The sequence below is a fragment of the Dicentrarchus labrax genome, unplaced genomic scaffold (genome assembly GCF_905237075.1).
Source record: "Dicentrarchus labrax unplaced genomic scaffold, dlabrax2021, whole genome shotgun sequence".
Lineage (NCBI taxonomy): Eukaryota > Metazoa > Chordata > Actinopteri > Moronidae > Dicentrarchus > Dicentrarchus labrax.
Genome location: NW_026136706.1, coordinates 15064284 through 15088167, shown reverse-complemented (window position 1 = coordinate 15088167; position 23884 = coordinate 15064284). Strand labels below are relative to the sequence as shown.

Genomic DNA, 23884 nt, shown 5'->3' with positions numbered 1-23884 from the left:
AATGATATTTAATTTCACTGTCACATAAAACAAAAGAAGCACAAAATATTAAATTTAAGAAGCTGGAAGCAGAGAAAAATCTCTAACAGACTTTTTTAATAGCTCATGAAAACAGCTCCTATGTATGTAAAACTCTGCAGTGTGTATCCAGTCTGGAGCAACAGCTCTCCCACTCACCATACAGATGTGATGTGATGGCGCCACCTACTGTCCACTGTTAACAACGTCGCTTGCAGTTGTCGGGCTGCATGTGACATGAAATCGTCACATTATTACGTGCTACTGTCTCACAAGCAGCTGCACAAGTGGTTTTTTTTTTAAACTTCATAATAATAAAACAACGTCCAGAATATTTAACATAATAGTCGATTAATACATTAAATAAATAAAAAAATATATTAAAAACACACAATTAATTTAAGTTTCCTCTCAGGAAAGATGATTAATGGTGATTTTAATGACAGTCTTCCTCTACTTATTGAACCATTGTGCGGTCAACTTTCATGTCACCGGGCACGAGGTAGTGTGCGCGCGCGTGTGTCTCTCTGCCTGTGTGTTGTGTGTGTGTGTGTGTGTGTGTGTGTGTGTGTGTGTGTGCGCGCGCATGTGTGCGGTCCGTTATTTTCCGGGTTGTGTTTCATCGCTAGCGGGAGTTGCTCTGCTTCAGCTGCCAGCTGACACTTGTACGGAGGAGGTGAGGTCAAAATTGACTGTCTCTCCCTCCCTCCCTCCCTCCCTCTCTCTCTCTGTCTCTCTCCCCGTGTCTGTCTGTCTGTCGGACTAAGAGAGAGAGAGAGAGGCTGCTAACTAGCGCAGAATCATCATCATCATCATCATCATCATGGCGGATCAAGGCGAATCTCCGGCTCCCGTCCACCACCCGCAACCAGCGCCGACAACCAGCTGGCCAATTACCAGGGAGTCGTACGAGCTGCAGGAAGTCATAGGTTAGTACCCGGGGATGCGATGAGGGGGCTTACATATTATCACGGGGAAAAGGCACAACGCGGCCGGTTATCAGCTGTGAATGACGATGAGGGGCCTACCGGCGTTTTTCATATGCAGTAGCCTCCTGCAATGCTTTGCAATGCGGATGTTAACAAGCACATTTTAGAGACTACCGGTCCCCGGCGACTGTGACTTACTTAACGGAGCTTAAACACACAACACGAGGCTGGAAGTGTCTCTTCCCTAAGTGCGTTTTTCTTTTTGTGTGTGTGTGTGTGTGTGTGTGTCTTCCTCCAGTGGTTCTGATAATAAAAGAGACCTAACTCCAGATATATGTCAGTGTATGTATGGCACGTGTCCAGTTTAATGCCTTTATTAAAATCACAGATGTGTAAATCCACATTGTGTTATTGCAGTTGTCTGTGGTGGCATCTAAAGCAGCATTAAATAACCTGTCACATCATCTCAAAGTGGTTCAAATGTTACTTTTACTTGACATAATAATAATTATAATAATAATAATACAACTAATGATAATATGGATGATAATAATATAATAAGGCCTTGTGGAATCACTAAAACTTTTGAGTTGCCCTACATAAAAAGTGAGAGACTAGTTCATAGCAGGGCTGTAACTAACTATTACATTTGTTATTGATGAATCTGTTGATTATACTCTGTAAAGAAACTAATGAAAACCACTGGTCATGTTTTCTCAGAGTCCAAAGAGTGATGTCTTAACATGTACAGAGGCATTAAATGATCACACTGGAAGCTGGAACAGTGTTTTTACATATTTTTTTGCTTAATGATTAAAAGATTAACAGATTACTGTTATAGTTGGCGATTAATATTCTGTAAAACTGTTTCAACACTTACTTCCAAAATAGCTTTTTGGAAAAATAGTTGGTCAACTCAGTGAACTCAGACACGCTCACTCACTTGTTAAGCCGTTTTTATATATACCTCAAATGAAAACAATTGATATTTTACAGCCTTCGTGTGTTTAATGCATGTTGTTATTAAGCCTTCGGGCACTATTACTTAAAGGACTCTGTGGTAGATTTTCTTCTTGTAAGTTTTAAAAAGTTATGTCTCAGCCACAGAAAGCTTGAATCATTTAATTTTAGAAATATGAATTACTAAATATAACAACAACAAAAAATCTTGCATGTACGCAAAAAGTGAAAATGGAAGTTCCCTGAATATTTTTGGCAAGTGCGTGCACTGTACAGATGAGCTGACAATTCATATCATCACTGATAAGGAAAGAGGACCACAGCTGTGTGCTGCTGACTGTGGGACCCCCCTCACTGTTCTCATAATCAACTGGTAAACAGTCAGATCTCATGTGTTCTCTCCGTCTCCTTATCTACAGCGAACAGTTGGCAAGCAATATGTTGCGTGTCACAGCTTCTCGGTGTGAACAACTTCACTACTCCAGCATGGCCTGATTTGCAATGAACCAAGTAAACAACCCATCACGTTGTTGGTGGTAGTGGTAGTGGTAGTGGTGGGGGGGGAGGAGGAGGGGGGGGAGTGCTGTACTCAAAGTCAGCTTATGTCATTGTGTTCGTATAATGTTTCAGCCAGCACACATGAAAGATGGATACCGTAACATCAACACAGAAAAACTGAGGAACAGCAGGCCAGCCATGGAGCAGAGTGATGCTCCGTTTAAGAGTTGTCTTCCAGCTGTGTGTGCTTTGACTCTCTCTTAAGCTGCTGTCCACTTTGTCATTGCTCTGTTGTGGTTGTGATTCCAGGCAGCGGGGCCACAGCTGTGGTACAGGCAGCCCTCTGCACCCCCAGACAGGAGCGTGTCGCCATAAAGAGAATAAACCTGGAAAAATGCCAGACTAGCATGGATGAGCTATTGGTGAGTACCATAAATATGGGCTTATTTTTCTCAGCGTGTGTGAACAGAGTGTTTTTGTAGCACTCTCTAATGCTGCACTTTCCCCATGATCCATATTATTACTGTTCTGTGTAAGCCTGACTATTCATTAATGCACATAAGAAGTTGTAATAAGTCATTTGCTGTAAGGTTGTGTATCACTGATTCCTATTACTATGGTTCCTTATATATAATAAACACACAAGACAAAATCTTTGACATGTCATATCCTGACGTTTCTCTCTCACAATAGAAAGAAATACAAGCGATGAGCCAGTGCAACCACCCCAACGTTGTCACCTACTACACCTCCTTCGTAGTGAAGGATGAACTTTGGTTAGTCATGAAGCTTCTGAGTGGAGGTGAGCTTCAGCTGTCAAGCTACACAGAATCAAATCCTACATCTGATTATACAGAATGAATGCGTTGTGACTGTGATGATGCTACGTGGTTAGCTGTGTGGGTTATAACTCACTTAGACTGTAGTTGTCTATTTATATCTACATAGTTAAGGAGACAACTGGTAAAGAAATAATGCAAAGTTAAAGTAATTGATGAATAAAATAATCAAATAGCTGCATTTCAGTCACTGTTTTCCATGATGTGTCCTAAAAAGACATCAGATCTTGCTTTATTACAGTTATGTGGAGGCAGTAGTACACTAATGCTATAGTAAATAACAGCTGTGGTCTGGTGATGTTCCTTTTGCACATACTTACGGCACTCACGTGTGTTACTCTCTGTAATGTACTGCCTTTTACTGCTTAAAGGACAACAAGCACTTAACAGACAGCAATAATTTGTGCCTGGTCATAGATATTGATCATTTTACGACTCAGAGTAACACTGCAGCTGATTTGTGTTTCTCATTAATGTGTGAAAAATTAACTGAATATATTTGTTTTTCTGTTGTGTTTTTTTTTTTTTTTTTTTAGGCTCTATGCTGGACATAATTAAGCACACAAGCAAAGAGGAGGACAGAAATCGAGCGCTAGATGAGCCTATTATTGCTACTATATTAAAAGAAGTCCTGGAGGGCCTGGACTATCTGCACAGAAATGGACAAATTCACCGGTAACCCTTTTACCATTTTAACTTACTTAGAATTGATTTTAGTTTTGGTAACACTTTATTTTGATAATCCTCCTACAGGTAGTTTAGAGTATTTAGAGAATTTGTAACATTCAGAAGTTAATTAATTGAGATTCAACCATTTTCTGATATTTCACCACCGTGGTTAAGGTTTAGGCACAAAAAAAATCTTGTTTTTGTGCCTCATGTTCATGAATTGTCACATATATATATTATAGATAATCTGTTAAACATCTACAGACAAAGCAAAACAGTTGAAATGTTACTCTATAAACTGTCTGTAGATGGATTATCCAAGTAAAGTGTTACCTTTTATTAGTTTATTGTAAGAATTAAGAGTAGTAAGGGAGTCTAGCAGAAACAATGCCAGTTAAATTATGTTTTTGGAAGATAAAATGTTGTAGTTGCGCTGTAAGGTGCTCTGGATGAGAGAGTTGCACAACTGGCTAAAGTTGCCAGACAATGTAAAATTAAAACCAATCATCTAATTGTATTTTTTCAGCAGTGCAGTTGTTTTGTTCTGTAAAGTCCCTGCGTTTCAAGGTCACTGAAAGTCAGGCTTAAACCTCTATCAGCCCCTTGGGCAGAGTTCCAGATGGTGGTGGGCTGTGGGACTCGTTTACACGGACGGAGAATCAATGCTGCTCCACATGACTTTGTTGTTTGTCTGTATTTTGTTAACCTCAGGGATGTGAAAGCTGGGAACATACTACTGGGAGAAGATGGATCTGTTCAGATTGCAGGTGTGTTGAACCACTTGAACCCTGATTGTCTCTTAGATTTCCTCTTAGGTTGCTTCAAGTAACACAATATTTTCGTCAATATAAAACCATTTCACACACTAGTGTACATATTATGGATCTTCCTATTCCATTACTTAATTGACGCTAGCAGCTTTTTCCTGGTTACTGGGATGAATTAAAGATATGTATAAAGGATGTTATTGAACAAATAATAAAGAAAATGTAGAAAATATCAAATAATACCTAAAATCCAGTTCTTTATCTGTCACAACAGTGGCTTAACACAGAATTTCAAGTTAAAAATACTATAAATTCTCATTTCTCATTCTCGTTTATGTTTGCTAAAAAAGTCTTGACAGCAGCCGTTGTCCTTTATTACAGAACAATACTTTACAAATAATAAACATCCACCATGTTAAACAAGCACAGAAATTAACACAATTAATTATGCTTTATAGCAAGAACATTTTGTAATAAAAACTTCAGCTAGATTTTGTTTATAACTGGTTAGAGAGACGACTGAGCCAAGTTTGAGTCTAGTCTGCAGGTCATTCCAAGACCAAGGACAATAGTAAAGTGCACCGCTTGTTTATCTACATTTTCAGATTTTGGAGTAAGTGCGTTCCTAGCCACAGGGGGGGATATGACTAGAAACAAAGTACGAAAGACCTTTGTTGGCACACCATGCTGGATGGCACCGGAGGTGATGGAACAGGTGAGTGTGTCTCTCTCCATACAAAAAGGCAGCTGCAAGTTCATCATATGTCATCATATGTCATTAAAAATGAATTTGCCCGAGCTCCCTTCTCTTGAACTTAGTGCTAATCCATTTCTCGACGTAATGCTATTAACTGATTTAGACGTGTTTTAAACAACTTAAATCACAACATTAACAAAAAGCTCTAGATAGTCAGATAGTTTTATTTGATATTACAGATTATTTAAATTTTATACCCACAGGTTCGAGGCTATGATTTCAAAGCAGATATATGGAGTTTTGGAATTACCGCCATAGAGTTAGCGACAGGCTCTGCGCCCTATCACCGCTACCCTCCCATGAAGGTGAGTGTTCTGTCCTAATCACAACTGTCCTTGTAGCTTTCACCAGCACAAAAAATAAACTCTTGGCTTACTAAACCTTCTCATAAACCAGCTTGTATCTGTGAAGTTTTATCATGAATGTACTGGGAGAACACATTTTTACTTGCTTTTGCTGTGATTGTGAAACCAAGCAATTAATGAATAAGCGACCTTTTGTCTTAAGGAACTTAAAAGTTTCCTGCTTTGAGTTTCTTTTCCTCATCTGCAATATTTGTGTTGCTGCTGAAATGTGGGGGCGGTTTTGACCATTTTTTCCCCCCCCTGTGTTTTTAGGTTTTAATGCTTACCCTACAGAATGATCCACCCACTCTAGAGACGGGTGTAGAGGACAAAGAAGTGCTAAAAAGATATGGCAAATCATTTAGAAAACTAATAACTATGTGCCTTCAGAAGGATCCTGCCAAAAGGTTAGCACCACATTCCATATATCAACCAAATGTTTCAGTGAAGAGAGTTGATGCAATGCGTGATCAATGGAAAGCACCTGATTGATATTCAGAGAGTGCTGTTGTGATATATTTTCAACAATTGTACTTTTCTTTTTCTCTAGGCCTACAGCTGCAGAGCTTTTGAAGTGTAAATTCTTCCAAAAGGCCAAGGTATTTGTTTCATCTCAAATATTTGACTTGCCATCTTTGTTTGTTTTTTATTAATGTTATCTCAACATTTATGTTTATGATGGTCAAGATACATCAAACAAATGTCCATGGACACTGTATTTATCATAATATACTATTGCAGAAATAATTACCAGAATAATTACCAGAAAAAGGGAAAAATAAATCCCTTATTGAATTCAATACCCTTGTATATGTCTATTGATTCTTTTGTAACACAGTGACTGCAACGTTCTGGACAGTTTATAGTTAAATGCTTAGTATTTTCAATAATGTAGCCTAATAATGATTTATGAGTGTGTCCTGATGAGATAGAATAGTTATTTGTATCACTGTATTGTTTCCATTCCAACGGGTTTAGTAACTTTTGTACTTCAACCATTCCCATTAATTTTTGAGGGCTACCATTTAAAAACAGAATACCTGAGATTTTTGTGACTCATTATTGGGTTTTCTAAGTTCACTATGTTTTATAAGGATATTTTGATTAATAGTTAGATTTTTCTTCCTTGCAGAACAAAGAATATCTGGTTGAAAAGCTTTTGTGTCGTGCACCAAAGATTTCCCAGAGAGCGAAGAAGGTATGTTTACGCAAACATTCCTTGTAAAATAACTCAGTTATTGACTAAACATGAACAAATTATGGCAGAGTGCTGGGATCGACTGAAGTATTCCTCTCCACCAGAGTGTTCCATTTACAGTCAACACCAGCTACCCACTCTGACTTTCTTCAGCACCTCAAACACTTTGTGCACAAACTGTTGTGTAGATTATGTAAAAATATGGGCCACTGCAGCATAACAGTCAAACGGCATTGATGTATGGACACATATTGTGTCAGTGTCTCCCAGTGCAACTTTCTCTCCATGTGGCCCAATAAAGGCAGACAGGATTAAATGAATTGGTAACATTAGATAACAGAAAGGAGGACATTATTGGTCCATTTGCTTGCTCAGTTGCCCACTGGTCACAGTTTAGTGGGAGGAAGTGCAGTTTTCAGGCACAGCTGATATTGGCTTCACATAACACTCCGCCTGGATGGCCAGGACAGAAATGGGAACAGAGGGCCATTGCCGGGAGGCAGAGTGGCCGGGTGGAGGGGTGGAAATTCACTGACTGGTTGGGAGTAAATGGAGGGCATAGTGGATAGCAGGGTTGTTGCTGTGTATGACGTTAACATTTACGCACGGACAGGGCAGAGTGTCAATAAAGAGGAAGGGAATTGTTGTGGGAATGGCATAATGTCATTGAGCTTTGTTGATATGGTAACCACAGGCATCTAGCAGTCATAACAATTAATGGAAAGGTACTTATTGCTAAATAGGTAGCAGATTTTATTAGTCACATATATGTACAAGTACGTATAGTGAAACGTTGTTGCATAAAAATACCTAAATGATAAAAGCTAATCTAAAAACAAAATACCAGATAAAAATATACCAAAATAAGCAAAATATACAAAAAATATACAAAATAGTAAGCATAGTTAAAAGTTAAAAGTTTATCTATCTTATCCCAAAATGCAAATGTACTATTACTGGGCGCTTCCTGTAATAATGATCATATAATTATAATAAATCATTGTTTTTATGTGTAGAGTTTTGTTCAAAGTGCAGACAGAATGCACATCGTATACAGTCAGGTAATGTCTGGTTCACTTGATAACTGAGAGCCCGTGTCCTTGTCATGTTGTGCTGATTTGACCTACAGAGTCATCTACATTATACATTCAGCAAACATTGCCCAAAGCTTGCAGATACAAGCAACACTGCAGAATCTCAGGATGCTGTGACCTCTTTATATCAAGACCACGGTGGCCTCACTCTCCTAAGATCTTGTACAGTTACTTGTTCAGCTCCTCTTCTTTGAACTGCAATGGTTTCTCTCTGCCCCTTTTGCACCTGTGTTCTTTGGTGTTCTGTTTCTGTAGTTTTTGTCCTGTTTGGTATTCTGCAGTCGTGGTAAACACATCCAAGTACTATGAGGGTTTAATAGACAAGACTTAAAGCCAGACAGCCAGTATAAAACCTTATCCCTGGTCAGGGCTCTCTAAATGGGACCTAACTTCTCCTTGAACATACTCCAGTGAATGAAAAGGAGATGGCAGATCCTCTGGTCAGCTGTCACCAACAAAGTAATTTTAAATGAATACTTTATCTTATTAAAAGAGGGAGAAAGTCAGGAATAATTTCCAAAACAAAAAAAAGAAGGCAGGAAGGAGGACAAGAGGAAATTACCTCTTACAGAACTGACCAACAATATTTGAAATATGAGTGTAAAATGTCATACATACATATACGCATACATGTGAGTTGAGTAACCAGCAGAGGGCACCCTGACACCCACAATAGAGCTTCCAAATGAGAAAATTGGAGGGAGGCTTTATTGTTTAAATATTAGACATTAGTGACTAACAACCAATGTGGGCTTCAGTCATTGATTTGTTACATATTGAAAACCTGGGAAAACAGAAAGGGATTAATATTGAGTTCAAATGTATGGTCCAGTGCACATATGATGGAATATTGATCGAGTTCTGCGTGGATGCTTTCTGAAGCCTGATTTTAAAATACAGGGCATTTTACCTGAAAGTGCTTCACTCTTATCCCCTGCAAACTCTGATTTCAGTTATTACTAACACTCGCACATTCTGATCTTATAATGTTTCTATTCCTACATTTAGAGTGGGAAGATTTTGTAAGCTTCATGTTCTGTGTGTTAGTTTATGTCAGTCGGCCACTGAGTGCATTGATCTGTGTCTGTTTTGCTCAAGGACCCCGAGCAGAACTGGGGAAGCCTTGGTTGTATGTCAGGTTTGGAAAAAAAACCCGACACCACCAGAAGGGTAGTGCTTCTTTAACTTTGACCTTCTCTAAAGCTGGGTGAATTTTTATGACCCCGGTGCTAGTGGCTTCCAGTTTGTGTGTGCTGTCTCTTCTGTAACACTGTGGTGCTGTCGTATCTTAGCTCACGCTGGTAGACTAGTCATGTGTGGCTTGCCTTACAGACTGTAGAACTGCAGCAAATGACAGGCTTTAGCAATGACTCTGCCATACTTACCTGCTTTTATATGCTGGTTACAATTTGCAGTTGTATTACTACCGTTTAACCAAGTTTAAGTAATCTCTCCTATGTTGCCTCTTCATGTGAGTTTTCTCTTGTACTGTGCTGTACCCAAGCTGTGCCTACTAAACTGATATAGTTGCTTTAAGCAGTTTTTTAAGTCAGTGTACTGTGTATCGCCAATGTTTTGATGACATTCATACTAGTAACATTTGAAAATGAGCCAACACTATATATCTATCTATCTTTTTAAAAAATCTTTTTCATAAATGTTTATATAATTATATTTTTCTAACCTTATAATTTCTTTCTATCATTATTAGACATTAAAATACATTTGAAGCAATAAAAAAGTGAGACCCCCTCCCCCACCTAAACAATAGCTTATCAGTGAAAAAAGTATGCAAGGAAAAAGTTCTGTTCCCTGATTAATCCCATTCTGCTTGGGAACCACAACCAGCTGGACTGATTATTTCCAGACCACAGTAGCGTATTTCTGCCATGATGACAAAAATTTTTCAGTTTCTTGTTACAACATGAAAAGTTTTTTGTTACAACAAAATTGTTTTTGTGTTATATATAATATAAGTTATTTTTCATTTATTACGACATATTTTAAAATTTTTACTGCATACCATATTATTAACATTATGTTTTATCTTTACTGATGCAGGCTACAGTGTCATCTCTGGTCTCTTTCTTGTTATACCAACATACCAATTTATAGCATTGCAAGAAAGTTTTGTAATTTCGCAAGATAGCAGAAGTGATATGTTATTATAACAAGAAAGTTTTGTGTAAAGGTTGTTCCGATACCAATACCAGTACCCAAAATTCCTCCGATACAGCCTAAACTTCTGTAAAGCGTATCGGCAAGTACGCAAATCTGTGCACCGACCTAATACCACATAATTTACTAATCCCCGAAACTAGACTTTGCTACTTCTGAGCAGTGTCCCGTTCAAAAACTTTTTCCCAGGATAGTAAAGTCATGACAAAAGGCTTTAACCTGAGCCAGGCCATACAAAATTATAGCAATCATACAATCCTACTCTGTGTGTGTGTGTGTGTGTGTGTGTATATATGAATATATATATACAGAACTTTAACGTAAATGTATCGCATCAGTAATCTGTATCGACCGATATGCAAAGTTCAAGTATTGAAAAAAAAAATTGGGTATTGAAAACAAGAAAAATGTCATAATAACATGAAAAATATCTTGTTATGTTACAAGAAGAAACTGAGCAAATGTTTTTGGCAGCAGTAGGCCAGACATATTTAGATTAAGTGACTTGAATGTAGCTTTTTATATTTATTCTTAATGTCACAAATGTGCAGCTGGGGTTGCCAGTAGTTTCTCCCATGGATGGGAACCCTCAGCTCATTACAAGGGTCCCAGTACAGTAACATTCAGAACCACTGCTCTAATATCAACCTAATGCAATCAATGGATAAACCACAACGTGTGTACGTGTTCAATAAAAAAACAAAACAATGAATGACATCATTAACATAATGCATGCTGGCTGTGTGTCCAGGTGAGGAGAGTCCCAGGCTCCAGTGGGCACCTGCACAAGACGGAGGATGGAGACTGGGAGTGGAGCGATGACGAGCTGGATGAGGGCAGCGAGGAGGGCAAGGCAGCAGTGAATCAGGGCAGGGTAGGTGAGACTCCACAAAGGTAACACGTCATTCATCATCAAGATTAGGTTATAGATTCACCTTTATTTAGAAATAAAGAATAAAGAATATAAAGAATCAGAGTTATTAAGGTGTTGGTCATTATTGTTGCATGTCACGTCTAACCTGTAGATCAGACTGTTATGTAATTTCCCCTCCATCTTTGACCTGGTTCATTCCTTGCCCCCCCCCCCCCAAAATCAGTCAGTGTTTTCCAGTTAGCAGATGGTTTATCTCTGAGAGAGCCTGTCATGAGGTTGCTGTAATGAGCTGGAAGATTGCTGCAAGGATTTGAGGCAGGAGGAAGTAGACAGCTATGATCAAAGAGCCCTTTGATAGATATACTCAGCTTTAATGTATGATGCAATAAGTAATACGTTCCCAAAAGTAAGGACTTAAGAAATACGTTGTTGCTGATAGTATTTTCACAAGGATGGTTTTTTTTTGTTTCCTTCCATCGATCTCAGGCTTGTTACTTCTCAGCAGTTGTACTGTACATTTTTTATAAAAGTAAAAACAGACGGATGGGCAGATGGAGAAACAGACAGGAAGACTGAAACAGGCACATTATAAATTTTTTTGGTCTTTTAGGAACTTGAAAAAAAAATCATTATTTTTGTGTACCTATGAATATGAAAATTTAAATATGTGTTTGATTTTTCCCTCCAGTCACGAAGGGTCAAAGATGAGGCCAGAGATGTGAGTCAGCTCTTCCTCTCATACAACGATTTTAACATACAAATAAATGTATCTTTGAATTTTGGTGAAGAGACAAATAAGCTTTATTCTTTCTGCTGCTTTATAATTTGGTAACTTGGCAGAGGGGCATTTTTGGAAATGCAATTATACAGCCTACTTGGGCTGAAGCTTTGTGTAAGAATCATGAACTCAATTATGAAGGTTTATTTCACAACACATTTTTATGCAGTTTAATCAAAACAGCCAGGCACCTGTTTTAAACTGTCTGACAAACCCAGAAAATTACTCCTCATGGATTGTTTTGAATTGACTTTCCTGTGTTTTCTTTAAAAGATTTGATATTTACCAAGGATGTAATCGCATTTGCACAATTCTGCCTCTCATTTTGTTGCTCCTAGAATGAGGAGAATGCCAACAGTGTCCCTATTGAAGGGTTGTCTATTCAGCATCCCCAGGTGAGGGATTCAGCAGCAGCACTAATTTGTCATGATTCAATGACCTTGATGCACCACTGATTGTCTGTGTGTGTTTGTGCACATCCATGCTGTACATATGTGTGTCTGTCGGTGCACATGTGTCAGTGGGTAAATATATGTGTGTGTGTGTGTGTGTGTGTGTGTGTGTGTGTGTGTGTGTGTGTGTGCGCACATGTGAATGTCGGCCTCCTGGAGCTCCTGGATGCTCTCAGCAGTAATAACTCAGAGTAAATGGCTGTCTGCCTGACAGTGCCAGCTCACTGCCTGGGTGTATCTCATCTAAAGACTCTCTGCCATTGCAGCCCATTTTCTAAGGCTATTGTCATTTTGAAAATGAGCCAGAGCAGTTTGAGGTGTAGTCTTGTGCTCCAGTAAGGAATTAACTCTGACAGCTACTCAGCAGTCATTTCTTACCCCTAATGTCTATTCTTTGCCATACAAAGAGCCCATTTGTAAGATGGTAGTGATAACGGTGATAAATCCTTACACAATACACCTTTATGTATTGTTCCTTTTCTTTTCCCATAAAACTTTCCCTGCAGCTGCAATAAATGGGAGACATTTTTCAGAAAAAATAAACCACATGGGCTGAGTGTACTTTCACTGCCGCACACACTTTGTGGTTTATGTTCTCTGACGATTTGTTTATGTGCAAAGCTTCTTCGTCTTGTTCACAGAAAACAGTGTTGTTTGTCTGATCTCTCAGTCCATTAGCGGACCATGTAAGCTTATCAAAAATGTAAAATCATCAGGTGTTTTCTAATGCAGGTTGAACCATATGAGGATGCACCCTACATTCAAGGTGCTGTGAACATGGTACTACGGCTAAGGTGAGGCAGATTTTCTTTTCAGATACTTTTCTCAACCATCTGCTGATCTTCTCGTGGCAGCGCGGTCTCAAAAAGCTGTTCAGACATCACTGTGGAAGTAAAAGCATAAACACACAGCAGATTTACAAATGACCTAACATGCAGGCTATTAATACAGCTAGTGACATTTGCCTGTTACGGAGGAGATCTGGCATTGCCATGGATCCCTTCACATCCCTTTGTCTCACTGGTCGTGTCGTAGGGAGGAGAGCGTTACACTTCATTGGTTCTCTGGCTGTGCTCCACAATCTGCTTTCCTTCTTTCATAGCAACCATTGCTTTCTTGCTGTAGCATTCCAGACATGGCTGCTTATGAACATGTTTTTTAATGTGGAGGCTTGTGATTCAGCCCCAGAATGATAAATGTAGATACTTCCTGTTAGAATACACAAAATGTCGATGCCCTTTCACTTTAAGGTGTGTAATAAGGGAATACAAGGCAGATGTTCACATTACAAATACATTATCTTTATCTAATACACATTATATATTCCCTCTCCCTCTTGCTCAGCGCGCAAACACACCAATAGAGAAAGAGAGAGTACATTTTCAGGGATGCAGCAACAGACAATAGGGGATTTTTGGTTTGTGGAAAGTCTGCCTGTAGCTCCCTGATGAGCTGGTTGCAGAACACACTCTTTGTTGAACAGACATCTGAAGGTGCCTCCCCAGGCATCCAGCATAGCACAGAAAACTATTTTATTCTGTGCTTACTAACAAAATAGTGGTCTGGATGTGACAGGAGACAGCTGATTGGTGGCCAGCAAAGAGTCGTTATTCTAACCTGGTGATTAAGATAAATTGGCAGTTTTCAGTGGTTCGAGCTTTTTTTGGTTCCTCTGTTTCATAATTTATCTATGGATTAAATGATGTTTGTTTGATCTGTGGATTTTATGGCTCAAACACAAGAAGCAGATTCGATGTGGTTTCCAATACTACAATTACAACATAAACCTTCATTGTGGCTCTTATTAAATGTATAAATACTGTTGTCCTGTTAACTTCAGAACGAGCATGTAAAAATGTGTCAAAGCAGAGCCGTGCAGAAAATGCATTCATTTCTACAAATAAATGCATTCACTGTGTTTAATATGATCCCAGCATTAGGCTGTCAGATCGTCTCTCTGGTTTGTCAGCTAGAATATTCAGTATTAGAGGTGCAGACATGTGATGGATGCCTTCTTAGATGTAAGTCAATAAAGCTTGATGGCATTTTCCCCCTACAAATATGAGCGTTTCAAATGCTCATATACTGTTTGCCCTCTAGGATTACTAAGACCTTTCACTATATCCTCTTCTTTGACGTGTATGACATAGCGGATGTGTTAACGATGGGATTTTTGCTTTATGCTTTATATTCTGTGAACTAGAAAAGATACACTTGAACATGACAGTGTATTTGATGTAGCGGTAGGATAAGCGAAACCTTTTGAAAGGATGAATAATATTAAGCTCTTTTGTGTACAGTTTATTTCAAACTTATCTCCATCTGAACAGCAGATGTTATGCTGACATAGAATCAGTAATTTTAAGAGCGTTTTGCTTTATTTTGAATGGGAAGTGCAAGGGAACAGGTTCTGAGCTTTTTTGCTTGTGACTGGAAATGTTTCTTTAAGAGAAAATTCACTTTTTTTTATTGTTGAGAAGGATTTGGCTGGTATGTCTTAAAGTGAATCAGCACAGAAGGTATTATGAGATGAGAGACTGCATTCATATTTTGGGATTTTCTTTGGCTGTGTTCTTATGTTTTGGGGGCAGAACGAGATATATTTATGGCCACAAATTGTGTGAGGCTGCATAAGAAGGAGGGTGATTAAATGAAATATATGTCTGGAATATCAATCTTGTTTTTGATAAAATTGCTTTTTAAAACCATTTGTTGTCAGGTAAAATATACTAAATAATAATATAGAATAAAAACAACAACAGAACAATAAAACTTGAATTGTAAAAAAATAAAAAGGTAATTTATTGCAGAAAAAATATGGTCCTTGAATTTGTAAAAGATTAAAGTTAAATGGTGAATCTATGAAAGTAATTGCATTTGAGAGAGAAAAATAAACAACTAATTGGTCTCCTCTCTCAGATAATGAGGGAGTTCAGCCGATTAGCATGAGTTTATGGTAATATGATCCCCTCAGTAGCAGAAACAGGGGAACAGCAGCAGCATGATTGGATTTATGTCAACATTTTGCTTGGAACTCATTCAATCTTTTCTTTTTACAAAGGCACTGAGGTCTCCTGAGAATCGTATTGTCAGCAGTTTGAAGGGGAAGTTCAGACTTGCATAATATGCTTGCTGCTGGTGCAATGTCATTGAAGCTTAAATAGCCCAAATAGGACGGATGCAAATTGATTTCACTGAGCAGTTCAGTCCAGAGGTGACATTTGCATGTTTTTTTCTAAAGTTTCTTCTTCAAAAAGAGTAACTAGAAGACAAATGTCAGGGTAGCTTCTGAAATATCTTCTTCATAAATTAGTGCTGTCAGCCATAAGCCTGAAGTAGAGTTTACAGGAGACAAACAAATCCTATCCACCTCTGCACAGGCATCTCGCTAGGTGTCACTAGTACAATAACAAGGACGATGATCCCTCATTGGCTTATGATTGCATATATTTTGGGGTTTTAGCCTGTTAGTTGGACAAAACTGTGACAGATCTTTTCACAATTTTCTGACATTTATGTTGACTAATGTATAATCAGTTAACTGCACAAGTACTGTTGTCACATTAATTGGTAATAAAAATAATTTAAGGTAATGCTTTATTTTATGGGACCCTTAATTTGCCAGGAAGTTTCCTTCAATGAAAGTTTAAACCCAATAAATATTTAGTCAGTGGTCATTTATTATTGGAAACTGTATTCTCTACATTTGTGGAATTTTAAGTTTGCCTCTAGGCATTTTTCATGTTCGGCTGACCTGCTGTTCACTGACTAAAAGACCCCCTAGATTACAGTAGCAATTAGTTAGAATTAATTAATTGAAACCCTGGAGATGGAACACTGCCTTAATTTTCCTATAATTAATAAGAAATATAATGGTTCTTTCCAGGAAGGTTCATTGAAATTATCAGGAAAATACTGTGAAATTATGCACCTGTAAAATAAGAAGGGTTGGGCTTGAGTGTGTAAAGGGTTAGGGTTATAAAACTATGTAGCTTCAGTAGGGCAAATGTTTGTTGGCCTTGGTATCATAGTGTGTTGCGTTTTCTGTAATATATCTACATTTTTCTTACCTAAAAATAACCATCAGCTTCACTGTCAGTAACCTCTGTGACTGCCAACAATGCAGGGCTGCAATGCTGACAAACAGCAGCAGGACATTTTTGAAAGGTTGCCTAAGAGATATCCCCACCAGTCTTCGTTATGTTTCCCAATGAAATGTTTATCAAAGCCTGTCACATTATTAGTGGGAAAGCAATCTGCCCACTTTAGGATTACACTGTAATTTGTTTTTTGTTTTTTTAATTTGTCCTAAACCTACCTTTGTCTAGAGGGATTATACAGCCATATCAAATATGCAAGTTAGTTCACAATGTGTCAGAAATACTAAGGCGTTGGGTGGGTGAAATGTTAATTTTACTGCTGTTGAACTGGAAACAAAATCTCCAGAGTGCTCTAGCTCTCACATGTCATGACAGCGTTCAGTCTACTATATATGGCTAATCCCAAAGGATCCTGACATAGACTGACAGAATGCTTTCTAAACACTGTTGGTTTTCTTCAGAGAAGGCAGATTTTAGGCACAATCTATTTGGGCAGGGTTATGATCCTCTGACATACGTGTGGCCTCGCCTTGGCAATGTGCACCCACTGCTTCCACTGCTGGGAATAGAGATGTTGTTTACGTCCATCTGCTCCACCAGAGTTTTACCCTATTTTATTTTTTATTTTTCAACCGTAACTCTCTAAAATTAAAAAATCCTGACTCACAGCTGAGCTGATAGTAAATCCTCACTCCCACTATTTCGTATAGACTTGCTGCTAATACACTGAATACAGAAAGCATTAGCTATGTGTGTGTTGAATTATGACTCTATCTCATCTGAAATGAGGGTTGTGGGCTGGCCGTGTGATTTATTTAACTAGATTGCAAACGAAATTAATCCTCTCCTACCACACGTTTTTTGGGTTGCGCTGACATGTCCTGCTTTCATAGATACTGGCCACTCCCCTGTCACACGCAGATTTTAAGACCTATTTCTAATGCAAGTGATGCAAATAAATGCAGGTTGATGCTGTTAACGTTTTACTGCAGACTATGGTTGAGATATATACCACCTTAAAGTTACAGCTCTATGTAAATAGTGAAATCAGGTTGAGTCACATTTAATCTTTACAGAACATATAAATAGCTAAATGCACAGAGATAAGCAGATGCCAGCGTTTTCTGCAGTTCTCCGTGTAGTCTTTTCAACTCTGCTGTATACATCTCAGTGAATGCAGCAGGTGTGAGGTATGCAGCAGAAGCAGTTATACAGCTGTTACCTTCATATTGCTCAGTATGTGGAAAACTACTGAGACATGTCCTCAGCACATTTTTCCTTTGCAACTCATTTACCAAATCATTGCTTTAGTTACTTGGGTAACAGTCATTTATATTTATATATAAATTTATATTTATATTTATATATTATAATTTATATATTATATTATATTTATATATAAATGATATATTTATTTAACAGTGGATCAACATGAATGTGTAATGTGAAAGGGGGTCGCTGGTAGTGAGGATTGTTATTATTACGAGAATCTGCAGTTCTCCTCAACTCTGCAGAGTTTTAGTGAGGCCTTTCAGCTAATTGTTTGGCTTTTCTTGCCCTCAACTTTACTGTTTTTGTTCACTCTCACTGCTCTTATTAGTGCCGTTTTCAGCAAAAAAACAAAAAAACAAATCAACTGTACGCTTCCCACCCAGCACCAAAGGGCACACAGTGAAAGTTAGGGACTAGCTTGTGAATATAATGGAGCATTAGCAGCTAAAGAGCTCGATATTTTCAGTTTTAGAAGAGTGAATACTGGAATAACATTTGTCAGGTGAACACAAACAAGACTCCAAATGAATGTTGCTGCTTGATGAGTAACTACGCCAGTGTTTGCTAAACCCGTTCGCCATATCAACTTTATGAGGTGATAGTGTGTCAGTGTGTTTACAGTTTGTTGTGGCCAAAAAATCTTTTTAAGGATAACAATTTCATACTTGTTTTCTACTTGTCTCAGCTTTCTTTAAATATTTGTGCCTAGAGGACACTCATAGAAACACAACATCTAAATCTCAATTTTCAGATACTACTTGTTCAGTCACACCCTCTTGTCTTCTTTTTTTTTCAGGAACTCCAGAAAGGAGCTGAATGACATCCGGTTTGAATTCACTCCTGGACGAGGTAAGAGCTTTTTCTAGATTTAAATGTGCTGTTCCCTTTTTGATAACATCTTCAGGCATTGTGTGTAATGGGTAGTTTGTGCTCATGACAGTATCTAATTCAATATCTAACACAATTACCTTCTAAGTGGAATGTTGCAGGCCCAATATTTGTCATGTTATTCCCTCACAAGACACCGCTGATGGCGTTTCCCAGGAATTGTTCTCAGCCGGCCTGGTCAACGGGCACGATGTTGTTATTGGTAATGTTCCACCACTTTATTTTGGTAAATTGTGTGTGAATCATCATTTAGGGAGTATCAGGCTTACTAGAAAGAGAGAGACATTTATTTCATTTTTCATCAAGTTTGCAGAAACTGAGACAACTAAAATTGATAGAAATGTATATTGTTTATACACATTGCATCTTATTTTGAAATGATAAGTTAGCCTAACTTATACAAGTTAACTGGTATGGTAATTGATCACATTAAATTATTATGAATTATTATTTTTTTCTCTTTCTCCCATTGCACAACATGTAATGAAATGTAATACTTGATATTATTTATATAACATGTTGTTGTTGTGTGCCCTCTGCATTACAGTTGCTGCTAACCTTCAGAAGATTGTAGATGACCCAACTACCTACAAAGTATTGACCTTTAAGCTGGTGAGTTCCCAGATGATTGATGGTTGATGACTCCCTCACGGGTTTGTCCTGGCTGACAATGTCCAGCCATAAACAGCTCGTTGACGAAAGGTTCAGTGAGGAATGTGAGCGCTTCGGCATGAAAACAATGTTTTGTTGGTGAAGGAGATATAGCTGAGTAAGGCTGGGGGGCGATCGTGACACCTACCCCTTTTACTGGATGGTTGATTCGACAAACAACTGTGAATTTTGTTCTTACAAGGTTATGACCCTTTGATCCCTATTGCAGACAAATGTACTGTGTATACAAGAGTTTGCTCATTGAACTGTAGATTGCTTAAACTTGTTCTGAGCACTTTTTAGAGTACTGACAAATGAAAATGTTAACATTAAAAATGTAAAGCTTTTATATAATGATACATTTTCTTCTAGTAATGAAGTTACAAATATAAATAAAACAGCATAGACACTGTTTAACAAATATACATCATTCTGATATATATAATAATTCTATATTATTCATAAAAAGTTTGTATAGATTAGACATTTTGATATGTTTCCAATCATAAACTACCTTTGACAAAAAGAGAAAAAGGCTAAGGTTAATGGACATTTAGCCCACGGGAAGCCTACATTAAAATAAGTAAATAAGATATATTTTATATCGGGACAGCTCTGCATCAGGAAAATCTACCTGTTTTCTAAAATAATTTATACAATGTTCAATTGTGTTTTGTGTATTATCCATGGAGAAGAGTGTTACAGCCTTGACAGCCTCACTTAATCTCCAGCAGAAACTGAAGGTCAAACACAGTTTCAACTGACAGCAGTGCTGTTTTCTACCCACTGTCTTCTCTCAGTGATGCACCTTGTTAAATCACCAATCGGAAGTTCACCCGTGGGCCACTGATTCGGAGTACAGTAATGTTCATTTGAAGTCTCCATGAGATTCAGACTCAGTTTGTTTATCATCTACAACGAGGACAGATAAAGTGCATGTTGCGTATGGGCCACTTTTAGAAGTCACCTTTATATAGCTATTAGAGAAACAATTTGGGGGGAAAAGAAGCACTAATGTCAGTCCTTCTGGATTTGACAGAAATATGTAAATTATGTTTTATTGACCTTTCTGTATTTGTGGGTAAACAACATCTGTGCTTTGGGTCACAGTGCTTTTCAAAGTGACCTTTCTGCCATGCTTGCCTTATCAGCAGCTAGTGGGTGTTGCAGGTGGACCAGTCTCTGGAGAGTCAGAGCGAGGGCAGAGCTGGATACAGCATGTAAATATATGGACAGGCCTCCATTTCCATATGTTAACTCTGTTCCACTGCAGGCAATGCAAAAACTGCATTTCTAAGCGAAGAGTTACGAGTGCAGTGTCACAAAACCCAGGGAGTGAGAATAATTACCCTCGCTAGGGGAACAGTTCGTAACACTTTATGCAGACAATTTATGGTGTGGGTGGCACTAGAGCAACTTTATGACTTAACCGAACAAGAGGTCACTATAGACTCACAAAGAGTAGCCTGTTCTCATTACAGTCCCTCCATTTTGATCAGACAACTGCAGAGCTCCGAGACCCCCAGAGAGATGGAGTGTCTCTCTTTGATCAGGTGTTATTTTCCAGATGCCGGCAGGTGTTAGGCCACTCATTCACACTGGCTTTTCCACAGGAGGAGAGCTGAATGAAAAAGAAAAACCCTGGTTTTTCAGGGAACACATATATCTAAATGCGTGCTGCCTTTAATATTAACTCTGTGCGTAGCGTCTGACCAGCATCAAAATTGGGTTCACATCAGGGGCTGGAAGGTTGAATTGTCAGTTAAAGTAAATATTGAGCTTTGTCACTGGGAGCTGTTGAAGTTTAGAGATGAAGCACCACATGGCCAAAAGTATGTGGACAGCCAAACATAGTATGAACATTTTATTCCCACATTATAAGCAATAATGTGCTGCAGGAACAGCCAACACTCTGCTTGGAAGGAGGCTCTACCAGATTTTGGAACCTGCTTGCCGGGCTTTGTTCCCGTTCAGCCACAGGAGTAGAGAGGTTGGGCACAGATGTTAGGTGATGAGGCCTGGCTTGCAGTCGATGTTCCAATGCATCCCGAAGGTGTTGGATGGGATTTGAGGTCAAGGGCTCTGTGCAGGCTAGTCAAGTTTCATTGCTTTATGGACCTCAGTTTGTGCACGGGGAACAATGTCTTTTCCAAACACCACAAAATTAGAAGCACACTATTGTGTGTTACCAAGGGGACTAGCCCAAACTGAAGGTACACATATTTTGTATATGACGCACACAATTTGATAATATACATGTATGTTTTTAATGAGATAAAGACTTCACATTTACTGCATAATATGGAGGCTCCAACCTGATACTGCAGCACAAATGGTGCCAATACTGACCTTATTAAACAGACTATTGGCCAGATGTGACGCATCGAAATGACTCACTTGTCTATTATTTCATAAACCTTCTAAAACAATGTTGTTAACATTTTAGCAACATTTTAACAGCCTGAAAAGATTGTTGATGTCAACGTCTCCTTTTATAGACAGAATATAAGGTTGCAGATATACGCCTATATTCTCATTGTTATCAAATTCTGTGAAAGGACCAAAGCCAACAATGTGTTTCTCAATACTTTCCAGTGCCTACCTTGTTTGTGAGCATTTGGTACTGCTGCTAATCCAGGGTGTTACACTACAGCTGTTCTAGGGATTTTGCAGGATTAGTTCTCTTGATGGAGACGAGTGGGTCAGGATGCAAACTAGCCACGTTGACCCTCTCAATGTCTTTCTCCTCACGCAGGCGTCCGGCTGCGATGACACAGAGATACCGGACGAGGTGAAGCTGATCGGCTTTGCACAGCTAAGTGTTAGCTGATGCCTGAAGCAGGTGAGACAGGGGAGACAGTTCAGGGCAGACAGACTGAGGAACAAACCACCACTTCCTGCAACATCTTCCCCAACACCTTCCTTTTAAAACTCACTCCACCTCCTCCCTCACACCTTTTTTCACCTTTCCCTGAGACCAAGCTCTGCCACCGCCCCGCCTACACCTCCTTAGCGCCGACTTCCCTGCTCACTGCTCCCTGACCTTTAACCTTAACAACATTCCACCGCCCAGCGCACAGACCGGGATCAGGATACAGCCCAGGAACTTAAAAGATGTACTCAGGTGGTGACATAAGGAGATTAAGATGTAGCTTTGAATGTTTTATTTATTTTTTTCTTTTTCTCATTTTTGTTTTACACCATATTACCTTTGTGTTCAGCAAAGCTCTCATTATTTATTGAAATGAGAAAGAGTATTTTTAGTTTGTTTCTCACGCTGTTTTGTTGCCACAGTGAAAACAAATTTGCTTTGACTCGCATCTCACGAATCCACTCATTTGTGACGTTTCCCTGAGGTCTATGTCAGAATGTAAGATTCAGTTAATTTATGGGGAAAAGCACATTTTCATAATAACGTAATGAATGTCTAAAAAGATAATGAATTGTATTTCTGTGTCGAGACCCGTTTTACATTGACAAAGAAGGGAACCCTTTGCTTGAGTGTGCAGAAAACAAAACGAGACCTGGATGCTACTGTGTATAATTTGCTGCTCTCGACAGTGCTAATGCTTCAAAATGTTAGAGGTGCCTTGTTCATTTTTCTGTGCCTAAGAAAGTAGTCAATGAGTGAGACCACAAAGAGCAGAACCCGCTGATTACCATTTCACAATGTATTACTATTACAGCAATGACACAATTCAAGTCAAGTATCTTAACTTAATGAGACAAGCTACAATGCACTTTTGGGCTGAGTGTGTGCACCCGACCAGCAGATGCTTAGCCCCTGGAGACAAGTTAATGTGTGCTTTTGTCATCAGACAAATAAAACATAACAGAACCTGTAGCCAATTAATCTGCTCTGGTTGACGCGTATTCAGATGTGAGGTTAATAGACAAAACCACAACAGTTTAATTTTCTTGCTCTGTCCTGCTGCACTACAAAAAACTTTTTTTTCTCCCAAAAATATAGTAGTTTCTAAAAATGTACTGTATGACAATGCATCTGAGGATGAAACCAAAAGGCAACTATTGAAAGGGTGACGAGCCATTTGTTTGTCCAAACAAGTCCAGTAGTACTAAATTATTTTTAAGTATTGAGGTGGTAAATATTAACTTCTACTAAATTCTTTATTATAAAGTAATTTATTGTGTTTTTTATGTACAGTATGTGTACCATTTCAGCATATTACCCCTGTTCCCTCTCTGTAATCAGCTGATGTCAAATTTCTGACAAGGAGCAACAATAAAGAATTGCTATTATTTAAAAAAAGGTGTGGAGTGTTTACTTTTAGCTGACAGTGTCATAACACATTCAATTATAACTTGATACGACCTACACTAAAAGTTGTTTTTTTAAAGGCATATTGGCTATAAAAGGCCAACTCACAGCTGTCATTTTTCCTCAAGTCTCCACCACGGACACAAGAGCCAAGTCAATTTTATTTATGTAGCCCAATATCATAAATTTGCCTCAGAGGGGTTTTTACGATCTGTACAGCATACAACACCTTCTCTCCTTAGAGCCTTCATTTGGCTAATGACAAAATTGCCTTTTTAAAGCAAAAAGCAGCTAAAAGAGTAAGTTTTGCTACAGTGTCATTATCTTATTGTAGCTAAT

At 38.5% G+C, this 23884-nt stretch overlaps 1 protein-coding gene across 3 annotated transcripts; it reads left to right on the top strand.

Moving 5' to 3' along the window:
* Positions 1-616: 616 nt before the first annotated feature.
* stk39 (serine threonine kinase 39) lies at positions 617-23536 on the top strand. 3 transcript variants are annotated; one of them, XM_051405057.1, is made up of 19 exons: positions 617-947; positions 2715-2827; positions 3099-3207; positions 3781-3919; positions 4625-4680; positions 5286-5395; positions 5641-5742; positions 6055-6188; positions 6332-6380; positions 6914-6979; positions 9172-9243; positions 11003-11125; positions 11814-11843; positions 12242-12298; positions 13088-13149; positions 18524-18576; positions 18749-18817; positions 19163-19227; positions 22022-23536. In XM_051405057.1, the coding sequence occupies exons 1-19, from the start codon at positions 842-844 to the stop codon at positions 22094-22096; spliced, it is 1590 nt and encodes a 529-aa protein (XP_051261017.1). In that variant the 5' UTR covers positions 617-841; the 3' UTR covers positions 22097-23536. The 3 variants fall into 3 exon arrangements, with proteins under 3 accessions (XP_051261017.1, XP_051261018.1, XP_051261019.1); XM_051405058.1 differs by lacking the exon at positions 12242-12298; XM_051405059.1 differs by lacking the exon at positions 9172-9243 and having other exon boundaries at positions 618-947.
* The last annotated feature ends 348 nt before the right edge of the window (positions 23537-23884 follow it).